Source organism: Vespa crabro, chromosome 1 (assembly GCF_910589235.1).
Source record: "Vespa crabro chromosome 1, iyVesCrab1.2, whole genome shotgun sequence".
NCBI lineage: Eukaryota > Metazoa > Arthropoda > Insecta > Hymenoptera > Vespidae > Vespa > Vespa crabro.
Genome location: NC_060955.1, coordinates 19070722 through 19087020, shown reverse-complemented (window position 1 = coordinate 19087020; position 16299 = coordinate 19070722). Strand labels below are relative to the sequence as shown.

Sequence of the window (16299 nt, the reverse complement as noted above, 5' to 3'; positions counted from 1 at the left end):
TACAGGTATTTCTCCGGACATGGGTTACAGCCATTATAGAGCTTCTTACATATAAATTTCTAACTTTTCCCATAAACTTATCCAATTATTCAAAATATTTTTAATGTATCAATACTTTCCAATTAAACGATAAAAACGTGATACTCTAACAATACTTCCATATGTGTAAATATGTTGTGTCCTTCGTTCGATAATAAAAAAAAAAAAAAAGAAAAAAAAACAGGAAGGAAAAAAAAATAAAGAAAACAAAACTCGATATCTTAATCAGCACGTAAATCTACGTAAATGTAACTTCCTCTCGAATGATAAACACGTTGTTCACAATTTGGTAATAGGATCGTGTTCGGCACATATCTTTTACCACTTTTCAAGGCACGTAATAACAGCAATTATGAGACAAACGGTGGTTATTAAGTAATTAGACATCCTGTCGCATCCAAATAACCCATAATGCTGTCTCTCAGAGTGACTTACTTAATACCGTTAATACTCCATTTTACAATACACTCTACAAATTAACTAACGAACTAATTTTTCAAAAAGAAAAAAAGAAAAAAACGCAGATCTTTGTAATTCACAATCTATCGTACATCATTATTATTTCGATAATAATTTCTTAAATGGATATACATAATATATAAGAAAGAGAAAGATAGAGATAGAAATAGAGATGGAGAATTTATCGAGGTATAATTGATTCGAAGGAAATTACAGGGACAATTTGAAACTTGCTTTACGTCAATCTTTTTTCCGATCGTCTAAACACGCACACCTGCATGTTTATACACGTATAAACATACACGTATAACCATACATAAGTAAACTTTTCCTTCTTCCTTATGATCTTGTATCAAGAATTCACGTGCAGTTTATGAGCACAGAAAGAGGAAGACATCGACGGAAGTCGAGCTCACTGATACCGATCGTTGTACGTTCCAAGAGTTATAACATTTGTTGCAAGTAAAATGCAACTTGTCCCGTTAACGAGTACGAGTAAGAACACCGTAAGTACGCTCGTAACAGAATGATGACGCGTAATAATTTGCCTCGACCTACATTGCACAACGAAAATTCGACGATCTTCCTCCAAGGCCTCACGCTCGCGTACTCGTGCTACGTGATACTTTAAATCGTTCACGAAACGAATCCAGACACTCTTGTCGTGTCTTCGAACAGCACCGAGAAGTTTACTAACTTTCATCGAGAATCTTTTCAATGCATTCTCCGATTGCCATACGTAGGCGACTTATTTCTAACTTTCCTAATCCCACGTAGCCCGAGTAATTCTCGAAGAACTTGACACTTACATTGAACTATCATTAAAGCCGATTAAAATATTTCAAGAACAATGACTCGGCAATAATTCTCGTTTCCCATGGAATCCTTTATAATATTACTATACATGTTTTTTATTATTACCGTGAACTTAACATTCGAAATATCAAGCACTATAATTTTGTAGTTTATAAATAAATTCGAACGAATGAACGAACATTTATTTCATGGATAACATAAGTTCTAAGTAACATTGTAACGGAATTAATACGTTGTCTAAGAAAAATCGAAATTGAATTGAATCATCTTAAAGAAAATTGTATTTACTACCTATTACTTCACTTTATAATTGATATTGTCATCGCGAACGTCGATCGACGAGCTATCGTCTACGTATAATTCGTCTGATGTAAACCGGGTTTACCGAGGTAGTGAAAGTGGAACGATAGCTTGTGCTTCAATGAAGATACAAACGCGAACGAAGATTATGATTCATGGATTATCATTCGATTAAAATTTCGCCTCCAATAGACGATTCTTACGATTAAGGATCATCGATGATCGATCGAGATTGCAAACTCTCTCGTAAATATTCTTCTCGTGCTGTAATTAATTCAAATTAGTGTGTTTACAATAGCTAACTACTCCATTAAAATCTACGATCTTCTAAATGATGATCTCTGTTCGTTAACGACTTTAACGGATTACGCGAAGGAATTGCATAAACCTCGAAGAAAAGAAAAGAGAGTATCGCGTCATAACCCCGTCTACGGTTACGATAAATTGTCAACGTTAATCTCCTCGTTGCGAAGTTAACAAGCGTGGGAAAAGTTAGGTGTGTTATTAGAAACTAGACGAAGGTAAGAAAGAGACACGAATCTTACGAAAGAGATGCCGAAGGATTAAGATTTTTTTCCCTCCATTTGGCAAGGAACATGATAGAGACCGATCTATAAAGGATACATAGATCCTCGATCTTCGTTCAAGGTTATGGGAAAATTTTGTTAAATGATCGAGGAACCACCGTTCTACGAGTCACTTTCAATTTCGAAGGTCGAATCGATTAGATCTCGTAGTTTTATTTCTCTCTCTCTCTCTCTCTCTCTCTCTCTCTCTCTCTCTCTCTCTCTCTCTCTCTTTCTATTTTTAACAAGAAAATTCGCATTAACATGACGCGTTCATTCTTCATCGAACAAGAAAGAGTCAATCATAAATTATCATACGCCGAGCAGACTTCGTTAAAGGATATCATGAATCGAGCCGAAGTATAGGGAACATGCTGTAAAACCAAAACTGCTATTAGTTTTTATTACATGAACGCAGTCGATACGTTAACGTCGACGATAATTGTGCAGACCCCTTTGAAATACGGCTACAGAAGTCAATTGACCGAATCGTTAGTCAACAGCTTTCAAAAAATATGAATATTACTAGCAAAATGAGTTCATTAATACCAAATAGTTAAATATACTTTTCGAATATACCTACAGAATTGAATAACATAGTCATAGATATTTTAGTCTTGGTTAAAAGAAAACATGTTGATCGTTTAATTATTTTCTCATAAATCAATATCATCTAATCTATCATATTTCATAGTTTATTTCAACAATAAATATAGAAGAACTAGCTATCATAATTTTTATATTTTTATGATTAAAAAATTTCAATTTAAATATTTTATTTTTCAACACTTATTTTCCTTGAATTATTATTCCTTGAAATATTTTAATTTGTAATTTTAATAAATTACTTCATCGATTATTTTTCGTATTATACACACGTAGATATTATATATATATATATTTTTTTTTTATTCATAAGAAGTATTCTTTCTCTTTCTCTCTTTAACTCTCTCATGACGTTTAAGTTCTTTTCGATTGAAGGACACATTCCTTCTTTTTTTCAGGTGACAAATGGTTGGTCTCATGCTTGGGTGTTCTTCACTTGAGTAAAGGACTCTTCTACAGGGTGGTACCAGCCGATCAAGATTTTGGAAATAATGGTGAACCACCAGGATCACCGAGCGCAGAATATGCCGGTGTCTTTAGATTTCGTCTATGGTGGTGTGGAGCTTGGGTCGAGGTTCTAGTCGACGACAGACTCCCGGCCGTTCACGGAAGACTGGCCTTTGTGCAGAGTCGACATAGTGATCAGTTTTGGCCAGCCCTTCTGGAGAAAGCATACGCGAAGTAAGTTATTCAACGAGAAATTTCTCCTCTTATAAATTTATTATTTACTTTTTAAATATTTCTTAACACTTTCATAATATAATAATACATACGTTTAAAACTCGAATGCAATCAACTAAATATATTTCTATGAATTTTTTAAACATTATGAAATCTAATTGTCCGAGTTAAACAAAATTTATTTTATTTGAATAAATATAACACACTTTAATTGCCAAATAAATCTTATATATATTAAATACATACATATAATTTCTTTTACAATTTCTTACGGATAAAAAATATAAAAAATTGATTGTTATATTTTTTAAATTAGACTATAAGCTATATCAGGAATTAGAGAAAATAATTTTAATCTCGTAAATGACAAAAAAAAAGAAACAAAGAAACATTTTAAAAACATTGAATAATTCACAAAATTGTCTGTCTATCAAAGCAAAGAAACATGAAAATAATCGTTTAAATGAAAAAAAAATTTTTCTCTCGGACAAGAAGAACTCGAACGTATATCTTATCTAGAGACGAATAGACCGGCGGTATTCCATTGCGTCCAGAAAAGGGCTCTCACTTTTCTGTTTGAATGTAATGGCGGAAAAGCGTGAATTATGGCCGACAGGTCGATGTATGCTCGGAAAGAAGGTGCCTCGGTCTTGCTCACAAGAGAACGATCCGCACGTTATGCGCGCTTTTGTAGTGGGCGGTGTGGGCGTTCACCAGGTGGATGCACTCAAGGTGCAGCTATGCACCGAGGAGCCGACCTCACGGCGATAGATCGATGAACCTTGATCGCGATCTCCGTCCTCTCGTCTCGCGCCGTAACACCCACACGTCAGATGATCAACGTTATGCTTCTCTATTGCGACCCTGAATATATCCGTTTAACTCGACTTTCTTTCGATTCCTTCTTAACGAGGAACTAGTCCTATCTAAACATAGTTATAGCATTAATATTATTAGTTAATTATCGTGAAACACATTTAAAAAAAAAAAATTATTCTTAACAAAATGAAATAAATTTTTATAGAAGAAAAAAAGAAAAAAAAATTCTTTTACGTACGAAACTTACTTCACGAAAAAATCGATTCTAAATATCAATATTTATAATAAATATATTGCATTGATAACGAAAATAATGTAGAAAAAAAGTCTAAGACGTTAAGAGAAACAAATGAAACAATCGGAAAAACGAAGAAGAAAATCGATTTTAAAAGAAGAGAAGGAAGGGGTTGTCAAGTTGGCGGAGAGTCGAGAAGAGAAGATCTCTCGAGATCCAACGGAATGATCCGTGGCGCGAGTAATCGTTCCTTGCGATCTCTCTTTGAGTTGGAAGATGAGTTTACGTGGACGAACGAGGATGACCGGTTCTACTGGAGGTCCTTGCTCCTCTTCTTAATCTTCCACTGATGACCCATCGTCCTCCTGTCTCTCCATCCTTCCATTTCTTCTACTCCTTATCCACTTCATCTTCTTTTCACTTCTTGTAATCTTTTTTTTCTTTCACTACATATTTTTGGAAATTCCCGCTAGACATTAATGTCGACACTTTTAATGTTTCAAAAATGACAATGAATGATTTTATCAAAAAAAAAATTATTTTCTCGTTCAAAAAAAAATATGTATATATATATACATATAATTAAATGATTCTCGAAGAAATCTTTTTTTTCATGAATTCATCAATTTACTTAAGCTAACCAACTAATATATCTCTCAAACCTGTTTCGCTTCAATGACTGAATATTTAAGCGTTCCTGAGCGTGCCAGCCAACGTAGTCGCTCGTTGTTGATCGAGAGTGTATTAGTTTGCAGAAAGCTCGTAAATCGTTAAAGACCCTGAAGACGACGAATTTCTCTTCGTCTCTTTGCGCGCTCATCGTTAAGTAATAAAAATCATCCACTGCGAGCTACGACTTCGAACACCGTTATCGTGCCTTTAGAAGTGGTTACAATATTCCTAGTGGCGCTAACACGGCGAAATACTTCGGACACGATGTGGCCGACGTAAAAGATCGTAGAATGTGCATCGAGCTCAAGACTCATTAATAATTGATCACACGTTACAGCCTCTTGGCGACTTCCGTTCAGCCTAGCTTGGAATGTTATGTACAACGCGTGATTCATAAACGTCACACAACATCATTGAATTACCTTTCCTCGTTCCACAGTCAAAATAATCTCGGAATGTGATGACGTACCAAGTTTGAGCATGAACTTTCAAAGAATTTCTATTTTTATTAAAACTTTTTCATTTGCAACTCGACTTTTATCTCGTTCCGATGAAAAAAGTGAAAAATTCTTATAAAAAGATTATCACGTAAGTTACTTACGTTATCACGTAAGATTTTTAAACAGGCTGTCACAATTCTTGGTTGGTGTACATTGCGAATATGCGATTTAAAGGAAAAATACGAGATGATAAAACAACGAGACTCAGTGTTCGCGTGCTGCGGTGAATTGTACTTTCAGTCCCCTCAGGCTCGTGCATTTACGATGCCATAAGCGTAAAGAAAACGCAGTGTGCACGAGCACGGTTATCTTCCTCATAAACAAATTTACAACGTAATTTCAATGATTGCAAGCGCTAGAAAGTAACGCGAACACCTTTCTTGCGTAAAAATCATGTTTTTGAACTCGTCACATTCTTTTTTGGATAAATAGAAAGATCGAAGGAAGAGACGTAATTTACGATTTTTTTATACTTTCATTTACCTTGAGAAATTTACATGATCGAATGAATTCATTAAAAATCTCTTAAATCTAATATTACATAGAGCCATGTAGATAAAATTAATTTTATTTGTTGAAAATGATCTGAAAATAATAAAATCACAAATCTGTTATCAAGTTATGATAACGAACATATGTGAATATAAATTCTTTGAGACTCCATTTTAGTATTTAAAAATTGATAAAAATCAATAATTTCGAAATTGATTATTAAAAATATATTAATTATAAAAAAAAAAAGTTGCATTGAGCGAGATCGTAAAAATGAACGATTCAGATAAATTTTTCAGCTCGTCTATTTAACACAATGACACGAATTTGTATATCTTTTGTCAATAAACTAAGAGGAATAGAAGAAGAGAGAGAGGGAGGGGGACAGGAAGAAAGAGAGAATCTCAATGATCGTTCATTCGACGACCTTTCCTCTTTCACAGCGACCCACCTGGTAATCTGGTGGATTCGGAACGCACGTACACGCGATTTTATTAAGTCAAGAACGTGCATTAGAATCAGTTAGAAAGCTCGTTCTATGGACGATCCATCGTCAAGAGGAACGCGCGAGACGTGCCTCTCGTCGATTTCCATTAGAAAACAAGTGTCATTCGCGATGACCGTCTAAGTTAGTCTCTTCAAATTAACATCTGAAATAACTCGCTCTCGTCTTTTTGTTACTACTTTTTTTTTATCATCAATAGTATACGCGACACTCATTTTTGCTTAAGAATACAATTTAGATACAAACGAAATATTCTGAAATTAACATTTGAAATAAATTGATCGTCTTTCTTCATTATTTTTTTCTTTTTTTTTTTTTTTTATCAAGAACGAAATACACCCGCATGTTATTAATTTCTTAAATCTCGAGACCTATGGCAAATGTGTAGTATATCTATCAGTAGATTAGAATTAAGCAAGCTTTTTCTGAGAATATTGAGAAATGGAGTTCCAGTTTTTCTTATCTCTCTTTTATTATTTTTCGCCGGTCGAGATCAAACCATAACTTTTCGGTCGAATGGGGTTTACGTAAGTCGAACGTTCGAAATGTTCTTCAAAAAAAAAAAAAAAAAAAACTAACACGATTTGAAAGTCGTATAATCGAATTGAATCCATAGAAAGATCGAATTTTCGTAATAAAAAGTCGGTGACGAAAGTTCAGGTCTTTTATGGTTAATCGGACATTTTCTTCGATATCGATCATTACGGAAAATCATGGAGGAAGAACGAAAAAGAAATGTTTTCTCTAACAAAGAAATAATGGAATCTCGTAGTAGTCACGGGCTTAAAGTTTCTTGGAAAATTAGAGAAGAGGAGGACGAAGAAGAAGAAGAAGAAGAAGAAGAAGAAGAAATCAGGACTCAACTCGACATCGAGATTTCTGGCATGCTCCGCTATGCTGGGCACCCATACTCGTGCACGCACATGCCAACGTGGTTATATACTAAACAAGTATATACCCAAGCGATACTTTCACTCGGCAAGTAGTCGGTTGGGTGCCAGCAACGGATCAGAGGTCAGTGCACTGGTGACCACGCTACAAGCTCCTATCAAACTCCACGAAATTATTCTAACAGCGTAACGACCTCATTGGACTCGATAGATTATTTACAAAAACAGATCTCTTTCCTTTTGAAATCACTTTTATGATAATTTTACATTGTATTACGTTTTCTTATTTTTTAATTTTATTTTATTTTTATTTTTTTTTTTCTTTTTCTAAATAAATTATAAAGTTACATCCTAATAATATGTTAAAACAAAATGAGAAAAGAAGTAACACCAATAAGAACACCAATACGATCAAAACTGACAGAAGTAGCTACGGTTGATAAATGTACAAAAGAGAAATGATTACTACCGGTTACGTTCGTTACGAGACGATGATTCGACGACAACGACGAATTGCACGAGCATTTCATCTTAATCGCGATACGTCGTCGGTCTTCCTTGAGAAAATACCCATGCGATTCTCTCTCACTCGTGCGTGCGAATGGTTACGCTTTAGAGATTAATTTACGCTCGAGCTTTCAAAGAACGTGTATTTACATATATACGTATAAATATAGACGTTGTCTGTTTACTGGTATACATACAATCTGTGTAAATACATTTGCCTATACATATCGTTAACGTATTTTATTATCATAAAATTGCAAATACTGATATCAAAAGATATCTTCATTAAAGTCAATTGAAATATAAAAAAATAAAATGTCTATCTACATATATCTATATGTATGTATATAAAGAAGAAAGTTGTTTGTTTTCGAAGTTCTAGCGAATTCGAAATCGATTTCTCTCTGTCTCTCGAGTAGATCGATCGATCGAAGCGCGGGAATCTCTTTCGATCTATCAACGACAATAATTTTCACGAGATCTCTTGACCTGCCTCAACGATGCGCTTTTACTTCCTCTCTCTTTCTAATTCAGCCATTAGTTATTAGTTTCATTCGAACGTTTCAGACTTCATGGCTCGTACGAGGCACTGAAGTATGGCACACTATTGGATGGTTTATCCGATCTCACTGGTGGCATCACAGAAAGTATCGCTATTAGACAGGATCCCACGGCTTGTGGTAGAGCTTTATCAAAGCTTTTAGATATGACGTCTCTAATCACCTGCGTTGTTCACAATAATCAACAACACCAGGTAAAATAATTAATTATCATGAAAGTGAATCGAACAAAGAGGCTCGATCGAAAGTAAAATAATGTTCACATTAATGTCTTATATCTTTCAGTTACGTGCCAGTACGGAAAAATTAGCGAACGGTATACAAATGGGGATAAATTATAGATTGTACGCCATCGAGAGGGTAAGTGAACATGTAAACCATACCATGTAATATTTCCTCTAATAATTCTTAATTTTCTATCGCATATCCTGTATGATTGTAAGATTTTTAAAATAAGTAAAAACATGTATCGCAATACGTAGGTAGAGACATTTAGTGGTGAGGCGGTACAGCTGGTAAAATTACGAAATCCTCTTGGTCCTGGTGGCGAGTATATAGGTGCCTGGGCACGTGGCGGTCTTGAGTGGGATGAAATTCCAGCAATGGAAAGAGAACGTTTGGCGGTTAGAAACATGGCTGAAGGAGAATTTTGGTGAGTTATTGATATATAGAATATAAATTTAAAGATCAAAATTACAGATGAAAGATAACGAAATTTTTTCTCTTTAAAGGATATCCTATTCTGATTTTGTCAAGACATTCACTCATTTAGAAGTGGTCCATTTAGATGCTGAAACATCGAGGGATGAGCCATCATTGCACAATAAACATACATGGCAAATGAAATTATATCAAGGTAGTTGGAGAAGAGGTGTTACAGCAGGTGGATGTAGAAACAATCAAGGTTGGTTTAATATTAAATAGAAAAATGTATGCGAACGAATAAAGAAAAAAAAAAAAAAAAACTAATACGTATTTCCTATTACTCAGAAACCTTTCACATAAATCCACAACTACACTTAATTCTCAGCGAGATGGAAGAAGTGATTGTATCGCTGAATCAGCATTCTATTATGGAATTGAAAGTAAGAAACATTTAATGAACTCTTACGGTAAGTGATATTAGATTAGAATTTAATTTTCTTTCTTTTCTGTTTTTGTCTTCTACTATAGGTAATAGGTTTTACCGCGTACACTTTGCCGAAGAACAGTACGGAATCGATCAACAAACAATTTTTTAAGAAGAACAAATCTTTGGTGAATTCAGAATACACGAACAGTCGACAAGTGAGTCACAGGTGTCAACTCGAGCAGGGTGGTTACTTGTTAGTACCAACGACCTTCGAGCCAACTCAAGAAACGAGTTTCACGTTACGAGTCTACAGCAGTAAACCTTTGAAACTCAAGTATGTAGATCCATCCATCGAATTATCACGTATAGAATAACCTACACCATGATAAATTCTTATTGTATACCGTCCACGATAAATTAATCGATGAATTAATAATGATATTTCATAGGTTACTGGATACCCCACCATCGTTAATGAAATCAGCAATTGTGAAAGCTCCTCCACTCGAAGGAAAAGGATTTTCTCAATACGAAGCCGTATTCCTTCAACTAGCCGACGAGCACAGGACAGTAAATGCCTTTGAACTTCAAGAATTACTCGAGGCTTGTCTCCCAAATGGTACAATATTTATCATAACAAAATTAATCTTACAAAATAAAATGTATACGATTGTAAAACATTTACATTTCGCAGATTACATTAAAAGCTGCGCCTGCATGGAAGTTTGTCGACAAGTTGTTTTGACGATGGACGTATCCTTTGAAATTAAACCAATCGCTTAATTATTTAATTATTCTATGTAATAAATAAATTTCGTTTTCTTTAATCTTTCTTTGATATAATCGATATAGAGTTCAGGTAGTGGTAGATTAAAGTTTAATGATTTCAAAGATCTCATGTGCAGTTTAAAGTACTGGCAAGCTGCTTTTAAAAATCATACGAAAGAGAAGACTGGTATTCTCAAAGCTGAAAGACTACGAGACGCTTTATTAGAAGTCGGTACGTTTTTGCATTTTAAATTCAAAAGAAATTAAAGGACTATTGTTTCTGAAGAAATTATATTCTTGTAGGTTTTCAATTAAATACAGACGTATTGTCGATCCTTATCCTTCGATATATGAGAAAGGACGGAACTCTGCGATTCGGTGATTTCGTCTCTGCTATATTACATTTAAGTGACGCGTTTGGTATGAGATAAAAATATAAATTAACTATACTAGATATGATAATCAAATAGAGATACAAACTTGATATTCTCTTCTTTTATTAGGTATATTTGAGAGCAAAGATCCTCTACAGAATGGAACTATAAAATTAAGTTTAGCAGAGGTACGTTGATAAATATGAAATGAAATAAAAAAATTAACATGAAATTAAATAAAAAAAAAAAAAAAAAAAAAACAATATTTGTACTTTATTTTTTTATCGAAATATTAATTTTTGACGAAAGTTTAGAATTTTGGAAAATTCGATTAATACTTTTCTATTTTTTATTGCAGTGGCTTAGGTCCTCTCTAATGTGCTGAAGTGCCTGTTCATCGTAATTTATGTACCTTAAATCGATTGTAAATAATATTTTTCTATCATGTAATTAGAAATAAGTATTAGCCATATTAACGATTAATGATCAAATTCATTTTAGCCGTTTGTAATATAATATCGTTAATATCACGTTATTGCAAATTGTCATTTTCACTCCATTAAACGTTAAACGTATAAAATTTTGTATAATAAACTGTTTATATAAAATAATTGCATATTATCGTATCGATAATATAAAAAAAAAAAAGTTAAATTTATTTTATATATAATATCATACCCCTTCATCCTTCTTAAATGTAACTTTTTTATATTTAATCTTCGAGTACGATATAATAAAATATATAAAAACAAAAATAAAATGGTATTGACACGATTTAAATTTACCGCGTAGCAATGCGCACGCAGAAATAAAGCAATGGCGGTAAAATCGTGAATTAAATGACTTGGAAATTTTGTAGTTCGCGAATGCGTTGGAAACTCGTTTTCAAGTATAGACATATTTATTAGGAAATTAAGTAAATATCTATCCATGAATTTACTTGTGTACAAATACAGTATTAGAGTTAGAGATTTTACGAGCTGATGGAACCACATTTATTGGACTCATCTAATAGTATGCTACATCATAAGCAATGACGTGGATATAGGTTAGATTTCATACAAGACTCATCGTAACAAAATATTACTAAAAATCTGTTACTGGCAATAGTTCACAAAAGAAGACCATCAAATTCAACTCTCAACGATGTTTGAAATCACGGACACACAAAGTAAGTATATTATCGTTCTTATATACTTTATTCGTCTTTGTACTGATTGATATTAAAAAAAAAAAAAAAAATAAATAAAATAAAATAAAATGAACTCAAAATTATAATACAGTTTGCTATTGCATTTTAATAACAGAAGAAATGTTTTATAGAAATTGGAGTTGGGCTTGCAGGATTTGGAATATCGTTTTTATTCCTTGGAATTTTGTTATTCTTTGATAAAGGTTTACTCGCAATAGGAAATGTAAGTACTTCTGATAAAAATGTAGATATATATTTTAAAGTGCACTAAACTGCTATTTCTTTATCCAGCTTCTTTTTATTTCTGGTCTGGCTTGCGTTATTGGACCACGACGGACTTTAAGTTTCTTTTTTCAATGGCATAAAATCAAAGCCAGTGCATCATTTTTAGGAGGTGTTCTTGTCGTTCTGATGGGTTGGCCTATCGTCGGAATGATTATAGAAACTTATGGCTTTATACTATTATTCAGGTATTTGCTTGGTGTAACAATTCGTGTATTGATTTTATAAGTTCTTTTTTCATCTTCATCGTGTGTTTTTATTTTACAGTGGATTTCTACCAGTAGCAATAAGTTTTTTGAGAAGGATTCCTATACTAGGAACTATACTGAATATGCCAGGTCTTAGTCGAATTTTAAATAAGATAGCTGGTGATACGAACAGAACAACGGTATGACCTGCTTAAAATTTTCATATTTCATGTATATAAAAATAATTGTCACGTTGTACCCCAACTTGTCATTCCTTCTATGGACTTTTTCAAACTCTGTACAAAAATATAAAAGGGTTTGATCTCTTTTGTATTATTTAAGTATTAAATATAAGATCAATTGTACTATATTTGCTTTTTTTTAATGTTAAAACGATAAGATAACATACAATCAGTGTTATATACTTTATTGATTTGTGCATTGTTCTCAATAGATTACTTTATTACGCAAAGTAATATTTGTTTAATTACAATGGAAAAAAAAAAAAAAATTATACATACATCCATTTATAATAAACGCATTATTCTACTAAAAGTAAAAAAGTAAGAGAAAACGATGATTAAATTTTGTATCATTTTTATTGATTTGCTGCTTTTCCTGCATGCATCTTAACATGAACAGATCAGATACATACATTTTGAATAACGCGTCTCATTATCTTACACATAGTCGACTGGAGTGTGAAATTAAATTAATGTCCTTCCCTACTTTGGTGGACTCTCGCTGATACCGTTAAAATGATATTTTATTAATTACGAATAATTAATTATCTACAACGGGCCGAGAATAAGGGCGGGGGGCGGCCCAGGTCTACGCGCCCCGCCATCGCCGTTAGTATTATTTCGTCGCGCGTCCCTCTCGCTCAATTGTACATGCTGTTTCTTTTTTTTTTTTTTTCTACAAATAACCTTCAATATTTACGTCAAAGTCAAATAGACCGATTAATTACCTTTCCAATATTATTAGCTTCTCACATACACGTAACGTTTTTATGCATTACACACCAAACATGTTTCTAAGATTCATTTTGCAAGTATGCTTGTTTTGTTTTCTATAATGGAAGTGAAATATGAAAATTACATATAACGTGACCTGCTGCAATAAAATACTGAATTCGGCAATAAATTAAGCGAATACTCTTCTAATCGACGATATAACGTATTCTGCCGAGTTTCATGCATTTCACGAGCTGCTGTCAGTTATCTTCAGCCTAAATGAATTATATAAAGTAGTTATTGACAGCTGTTAATAACCTGTCTCTCGATCTGGGAATTGCTATTAAATTGGATGACAAAGATAACGATGAAGGTGGTTGTGATCGCGATTGTGAAGGTAATGAGGTGAGGATATAGTTGCAGTTTTTTAAAGAAGGTTCTTAATTTCGTCGTACAATACAAGTACGAGGGCACCACCAGTACCACGAAGAACGTTAGAGAATGCACCCTTGAAGAAGGCACTACCACCTTCCGATTTGTAAATGGTGGCCCAGCAGTGAAGAGTACTCTTGTACAAAATTTCAGACTTGGCACGTCCAGACTGCATCATCATACGCCTACGTACCGTATCGAAGGGATAAGATACGATACCGGCAACGGTAGTTACAACCTGAAAAATAAACATACGAGTTAATTGTAAACAGAAACAAAACATATCCATTTATTTTTAGAGAGAAATCACTGATCTACCTGAGCAATACCCCATGAAACAAGGAATGGCGTTTTTTTAGGATCTGGCAGCATACCACGGGCAGTGTCGTAGAAACCGAAATAAGATGCTCGATAAATAATGATACCCTGGACGGATACTCCAAAACCACGGTACAGACCGGTAAGACCATCAGTTTTAAAGATTTTACTCAAACAATTACCAAGTCCACTAAATTCACGCTCTCCACCAGCTTTACCGACATCAGCAGCCAACCTATACAGAATGGTATATTATGGAATATGCTTTTCTGAATTTCAAGACAGAATCAGTGAAAAAAAAATATATATATATATAACTAATATAATATACTTTACCTAGTTCTGGCAAAATCCAACGGATAGACAAAGCAGAGAGACGTGGCACCAGCAGCACCACCAGATGCGAGATTTCCAAGGAAATAGCGCAGGAATTGAGTATTCTTATCGACACCACCAAGGAAAACCTGCTTGTATTTGTCTTTAAACGCAAAGTTCAAAGCCTGAGTAGGGAAATATCGGATGACATTCGCAAAGTTACCACGCCAGTAACTTAAGAATCCTTGCTCTTTTGGAATACGAACGAAGCAGTCGATCATACCTTAAAAATAAAAATATTTCTCTCAGTACAAAAGAACTTTTAATAGACATCAAGTATGTACAATGTTAACATGTCTTATTTTTAAAATTTATCCAAAGATAATGGAAGAAATAGAAAAAAAAAATTTGTCGGACCTCAATTCGTACGTGCATTAATTGGTATTACGTCGTAATATCATCCAACTTATTTTATCGGCAGATTTCAAAATAATTTGATAGTATTATTTCAAGAAATCAATAAAATTCGAAAAAAGTAATACTTTAAAAACAATTACATTTCTAATTTTAATAATTACATATCCATTTCATGGTCAACGTCAGTTATCATAATGTGAAAATATATAAATTTATTATATAAATTATTCAACATGGTCTCCTTTCAAGATCACATTTTCACGACGTCAAATCGTTACGAAATTCCAACATCGTAAATGTTTTTTATAACAATGGAAATAATTCCATTCATAAAAGGACTGTAAAGTCATTGAAATATCGATCTATCATTATTGCGACCACAAGACAATGGAATTAAACGAATAAAAACGATTCGAACGTTATTCGAAAGGCGGCCATGTTGGCCCGCATCGTCATCGATCGGCAAGCAAGGAGCACGCATTGTCCAGTGAAAAAGCGAAGCCTCGTTTAGTGCCATCTGGCAGGCAAAATGTCCTTATGGAATATCGACCTGCTATTATCCATCAAAATGCATACATTTAATTCTTTTCAACTATTTAACACCTCTCTGTATGTAATGTTATATAATCGCATCGAAAATCGACCTTCCTCTGTGTTATATAAACGGACAAAACTTCGGAAATACTTGAGTGGTACATGCGACGATGCGCTTTGATCCGACATTGTTCCTCCCCTCGTTCATGACCATTACATAACGGTATAAATCTCGTCCCTTTGCCAATACCGTGATATCATTCAACTAGACGGATTTTCCATGTCTCGAGGAAAGTCTCAATTACCACGAACTTTTAAGAAATATGAAATAATGCTAATGACTAATGGATTTGATTTAGGCGTAACAAAGGTCTCCTTGGGAGGAGGTAGCAGCAGATTTTGACCGAATCGAATCAAGAATTGATTCGTACCGGTCCCTGAAAATAGACATTTAAATATTTCGTTTGAAGAAAAATTAAACTTACCCTTGTAGCGCTGATCTTCGGCAATTTGCTTAGAGATATGCTGTACCTGCAGCAAAAGTTTCACACGTTCGATCGGCGCTACAGCCGTCTTCGAAATAGCAGCGGCCACGCCGCCAGCCACGAAATCCTTGGCGAATGCCACTGGGTCCGCTAAACCAGACATCTTTTTTTTCTTCTTTGTCGAATGTGGATACTCGCTTAATCGCGAGAGAGATATAGAAACGGGTTAACGAACGGGAAGGAGAGACGAGGAGAGACAAACTCACTCCTACTTGTTTATTGGACGCGCGCCGGACGACGAGTGAGCGAGGCAGAGTTC

General features: G+C 34.1%; 3 protein-coding genes across 9 annotated transcripts in view; 2 read left to right on the top strand and 1 right to left on the bottom strand.

The window, feature by feature from the left end:
- The window catches only part of LOC124428964 (calpain-C), a 26786-nt gene extending 14754 nt beyond the window's left edge, over positions 1-12032 (top strand). For all 7 annotated transcript variants that reach the window (XM_046973642.1, XM_046973636.1, XM_046973589.1 and 4 more), the window contains 13 exons: positions 3185-3467; positions 8655-8841; positions 8933-9007; positions 9130-9299; positions 9379-9551; positions 9638-9732; positions 9821-10053; positions 10169-10338; positions 10414-10472; positions 10572-10719; positions 10791-10907; positions 10991-11049; positions 11220-12032. In XM_046973642.1, coding sequence (XP_046829598.1) covers positions 3185-3467; positions 8655-8841; positions 8933-9007; positions 9130-9299; positions 9379-9551; positions 9638-9732; positions 9821-10053; positions 10169-10338; positions 10414-10472; positions 10572-10719; positions 10791-10907; positions 10991-11049; positions 11220-11246 — 1796 coding nt within the window. In that variant the 3' untranslated portion in view covers positions 11247-12032. The remainder of the gene's footprint in view (positions 1-3184; positions 3468-8654; positions 8842-8932; positions 9008-9129; positions 9300-9378; positions 9552-9637; positions 9733-9820; positions 10054-10168; positions 10339-10413; positions 10473-10571; positions 10720-10790; positions 10908-10990; positions 11050-11219) is intronic.
- LOC124429010 (vesicle transport protein GOT1B) lies at positions 11891-13513 on the top strand. Its single transcript, XM_046973681.1, has 4 exons — positions 11891-12032; positions 12185-12276; positions 12345-12523; positions 12603-13513. Exons 1-4 carry the CDS (start codon positions 12008-12010, stop codon positions 12727-12729), a joined length of 423 nt encoding a protein of 140 aa, XP_046829637.1. The 5' UTR covers positions 11891-12007; the 3' UTR covers positions 12730-13513.
- Positions 13104-16299, bottom strand: LOC124429005 (ADP,ATP carrier protein 2). Its single transcript, XM_046973666.1, has 4 exons — positions 15981-16299; positions 14566-14827; positions 14230-14464; positions 13104-14149 (listed from the first exon to the last, which is right to left on the bottom strand). Exons 1-4 carry the CDS (start codon positions 16141-16143, stop codon positions 13907-13909), a joined length of 903 nt encoding a protein of 300 aa, XP_046829622.1. The 5' UTR covers positions 16144-16299; the 3' UTR covers positions 13104-13906.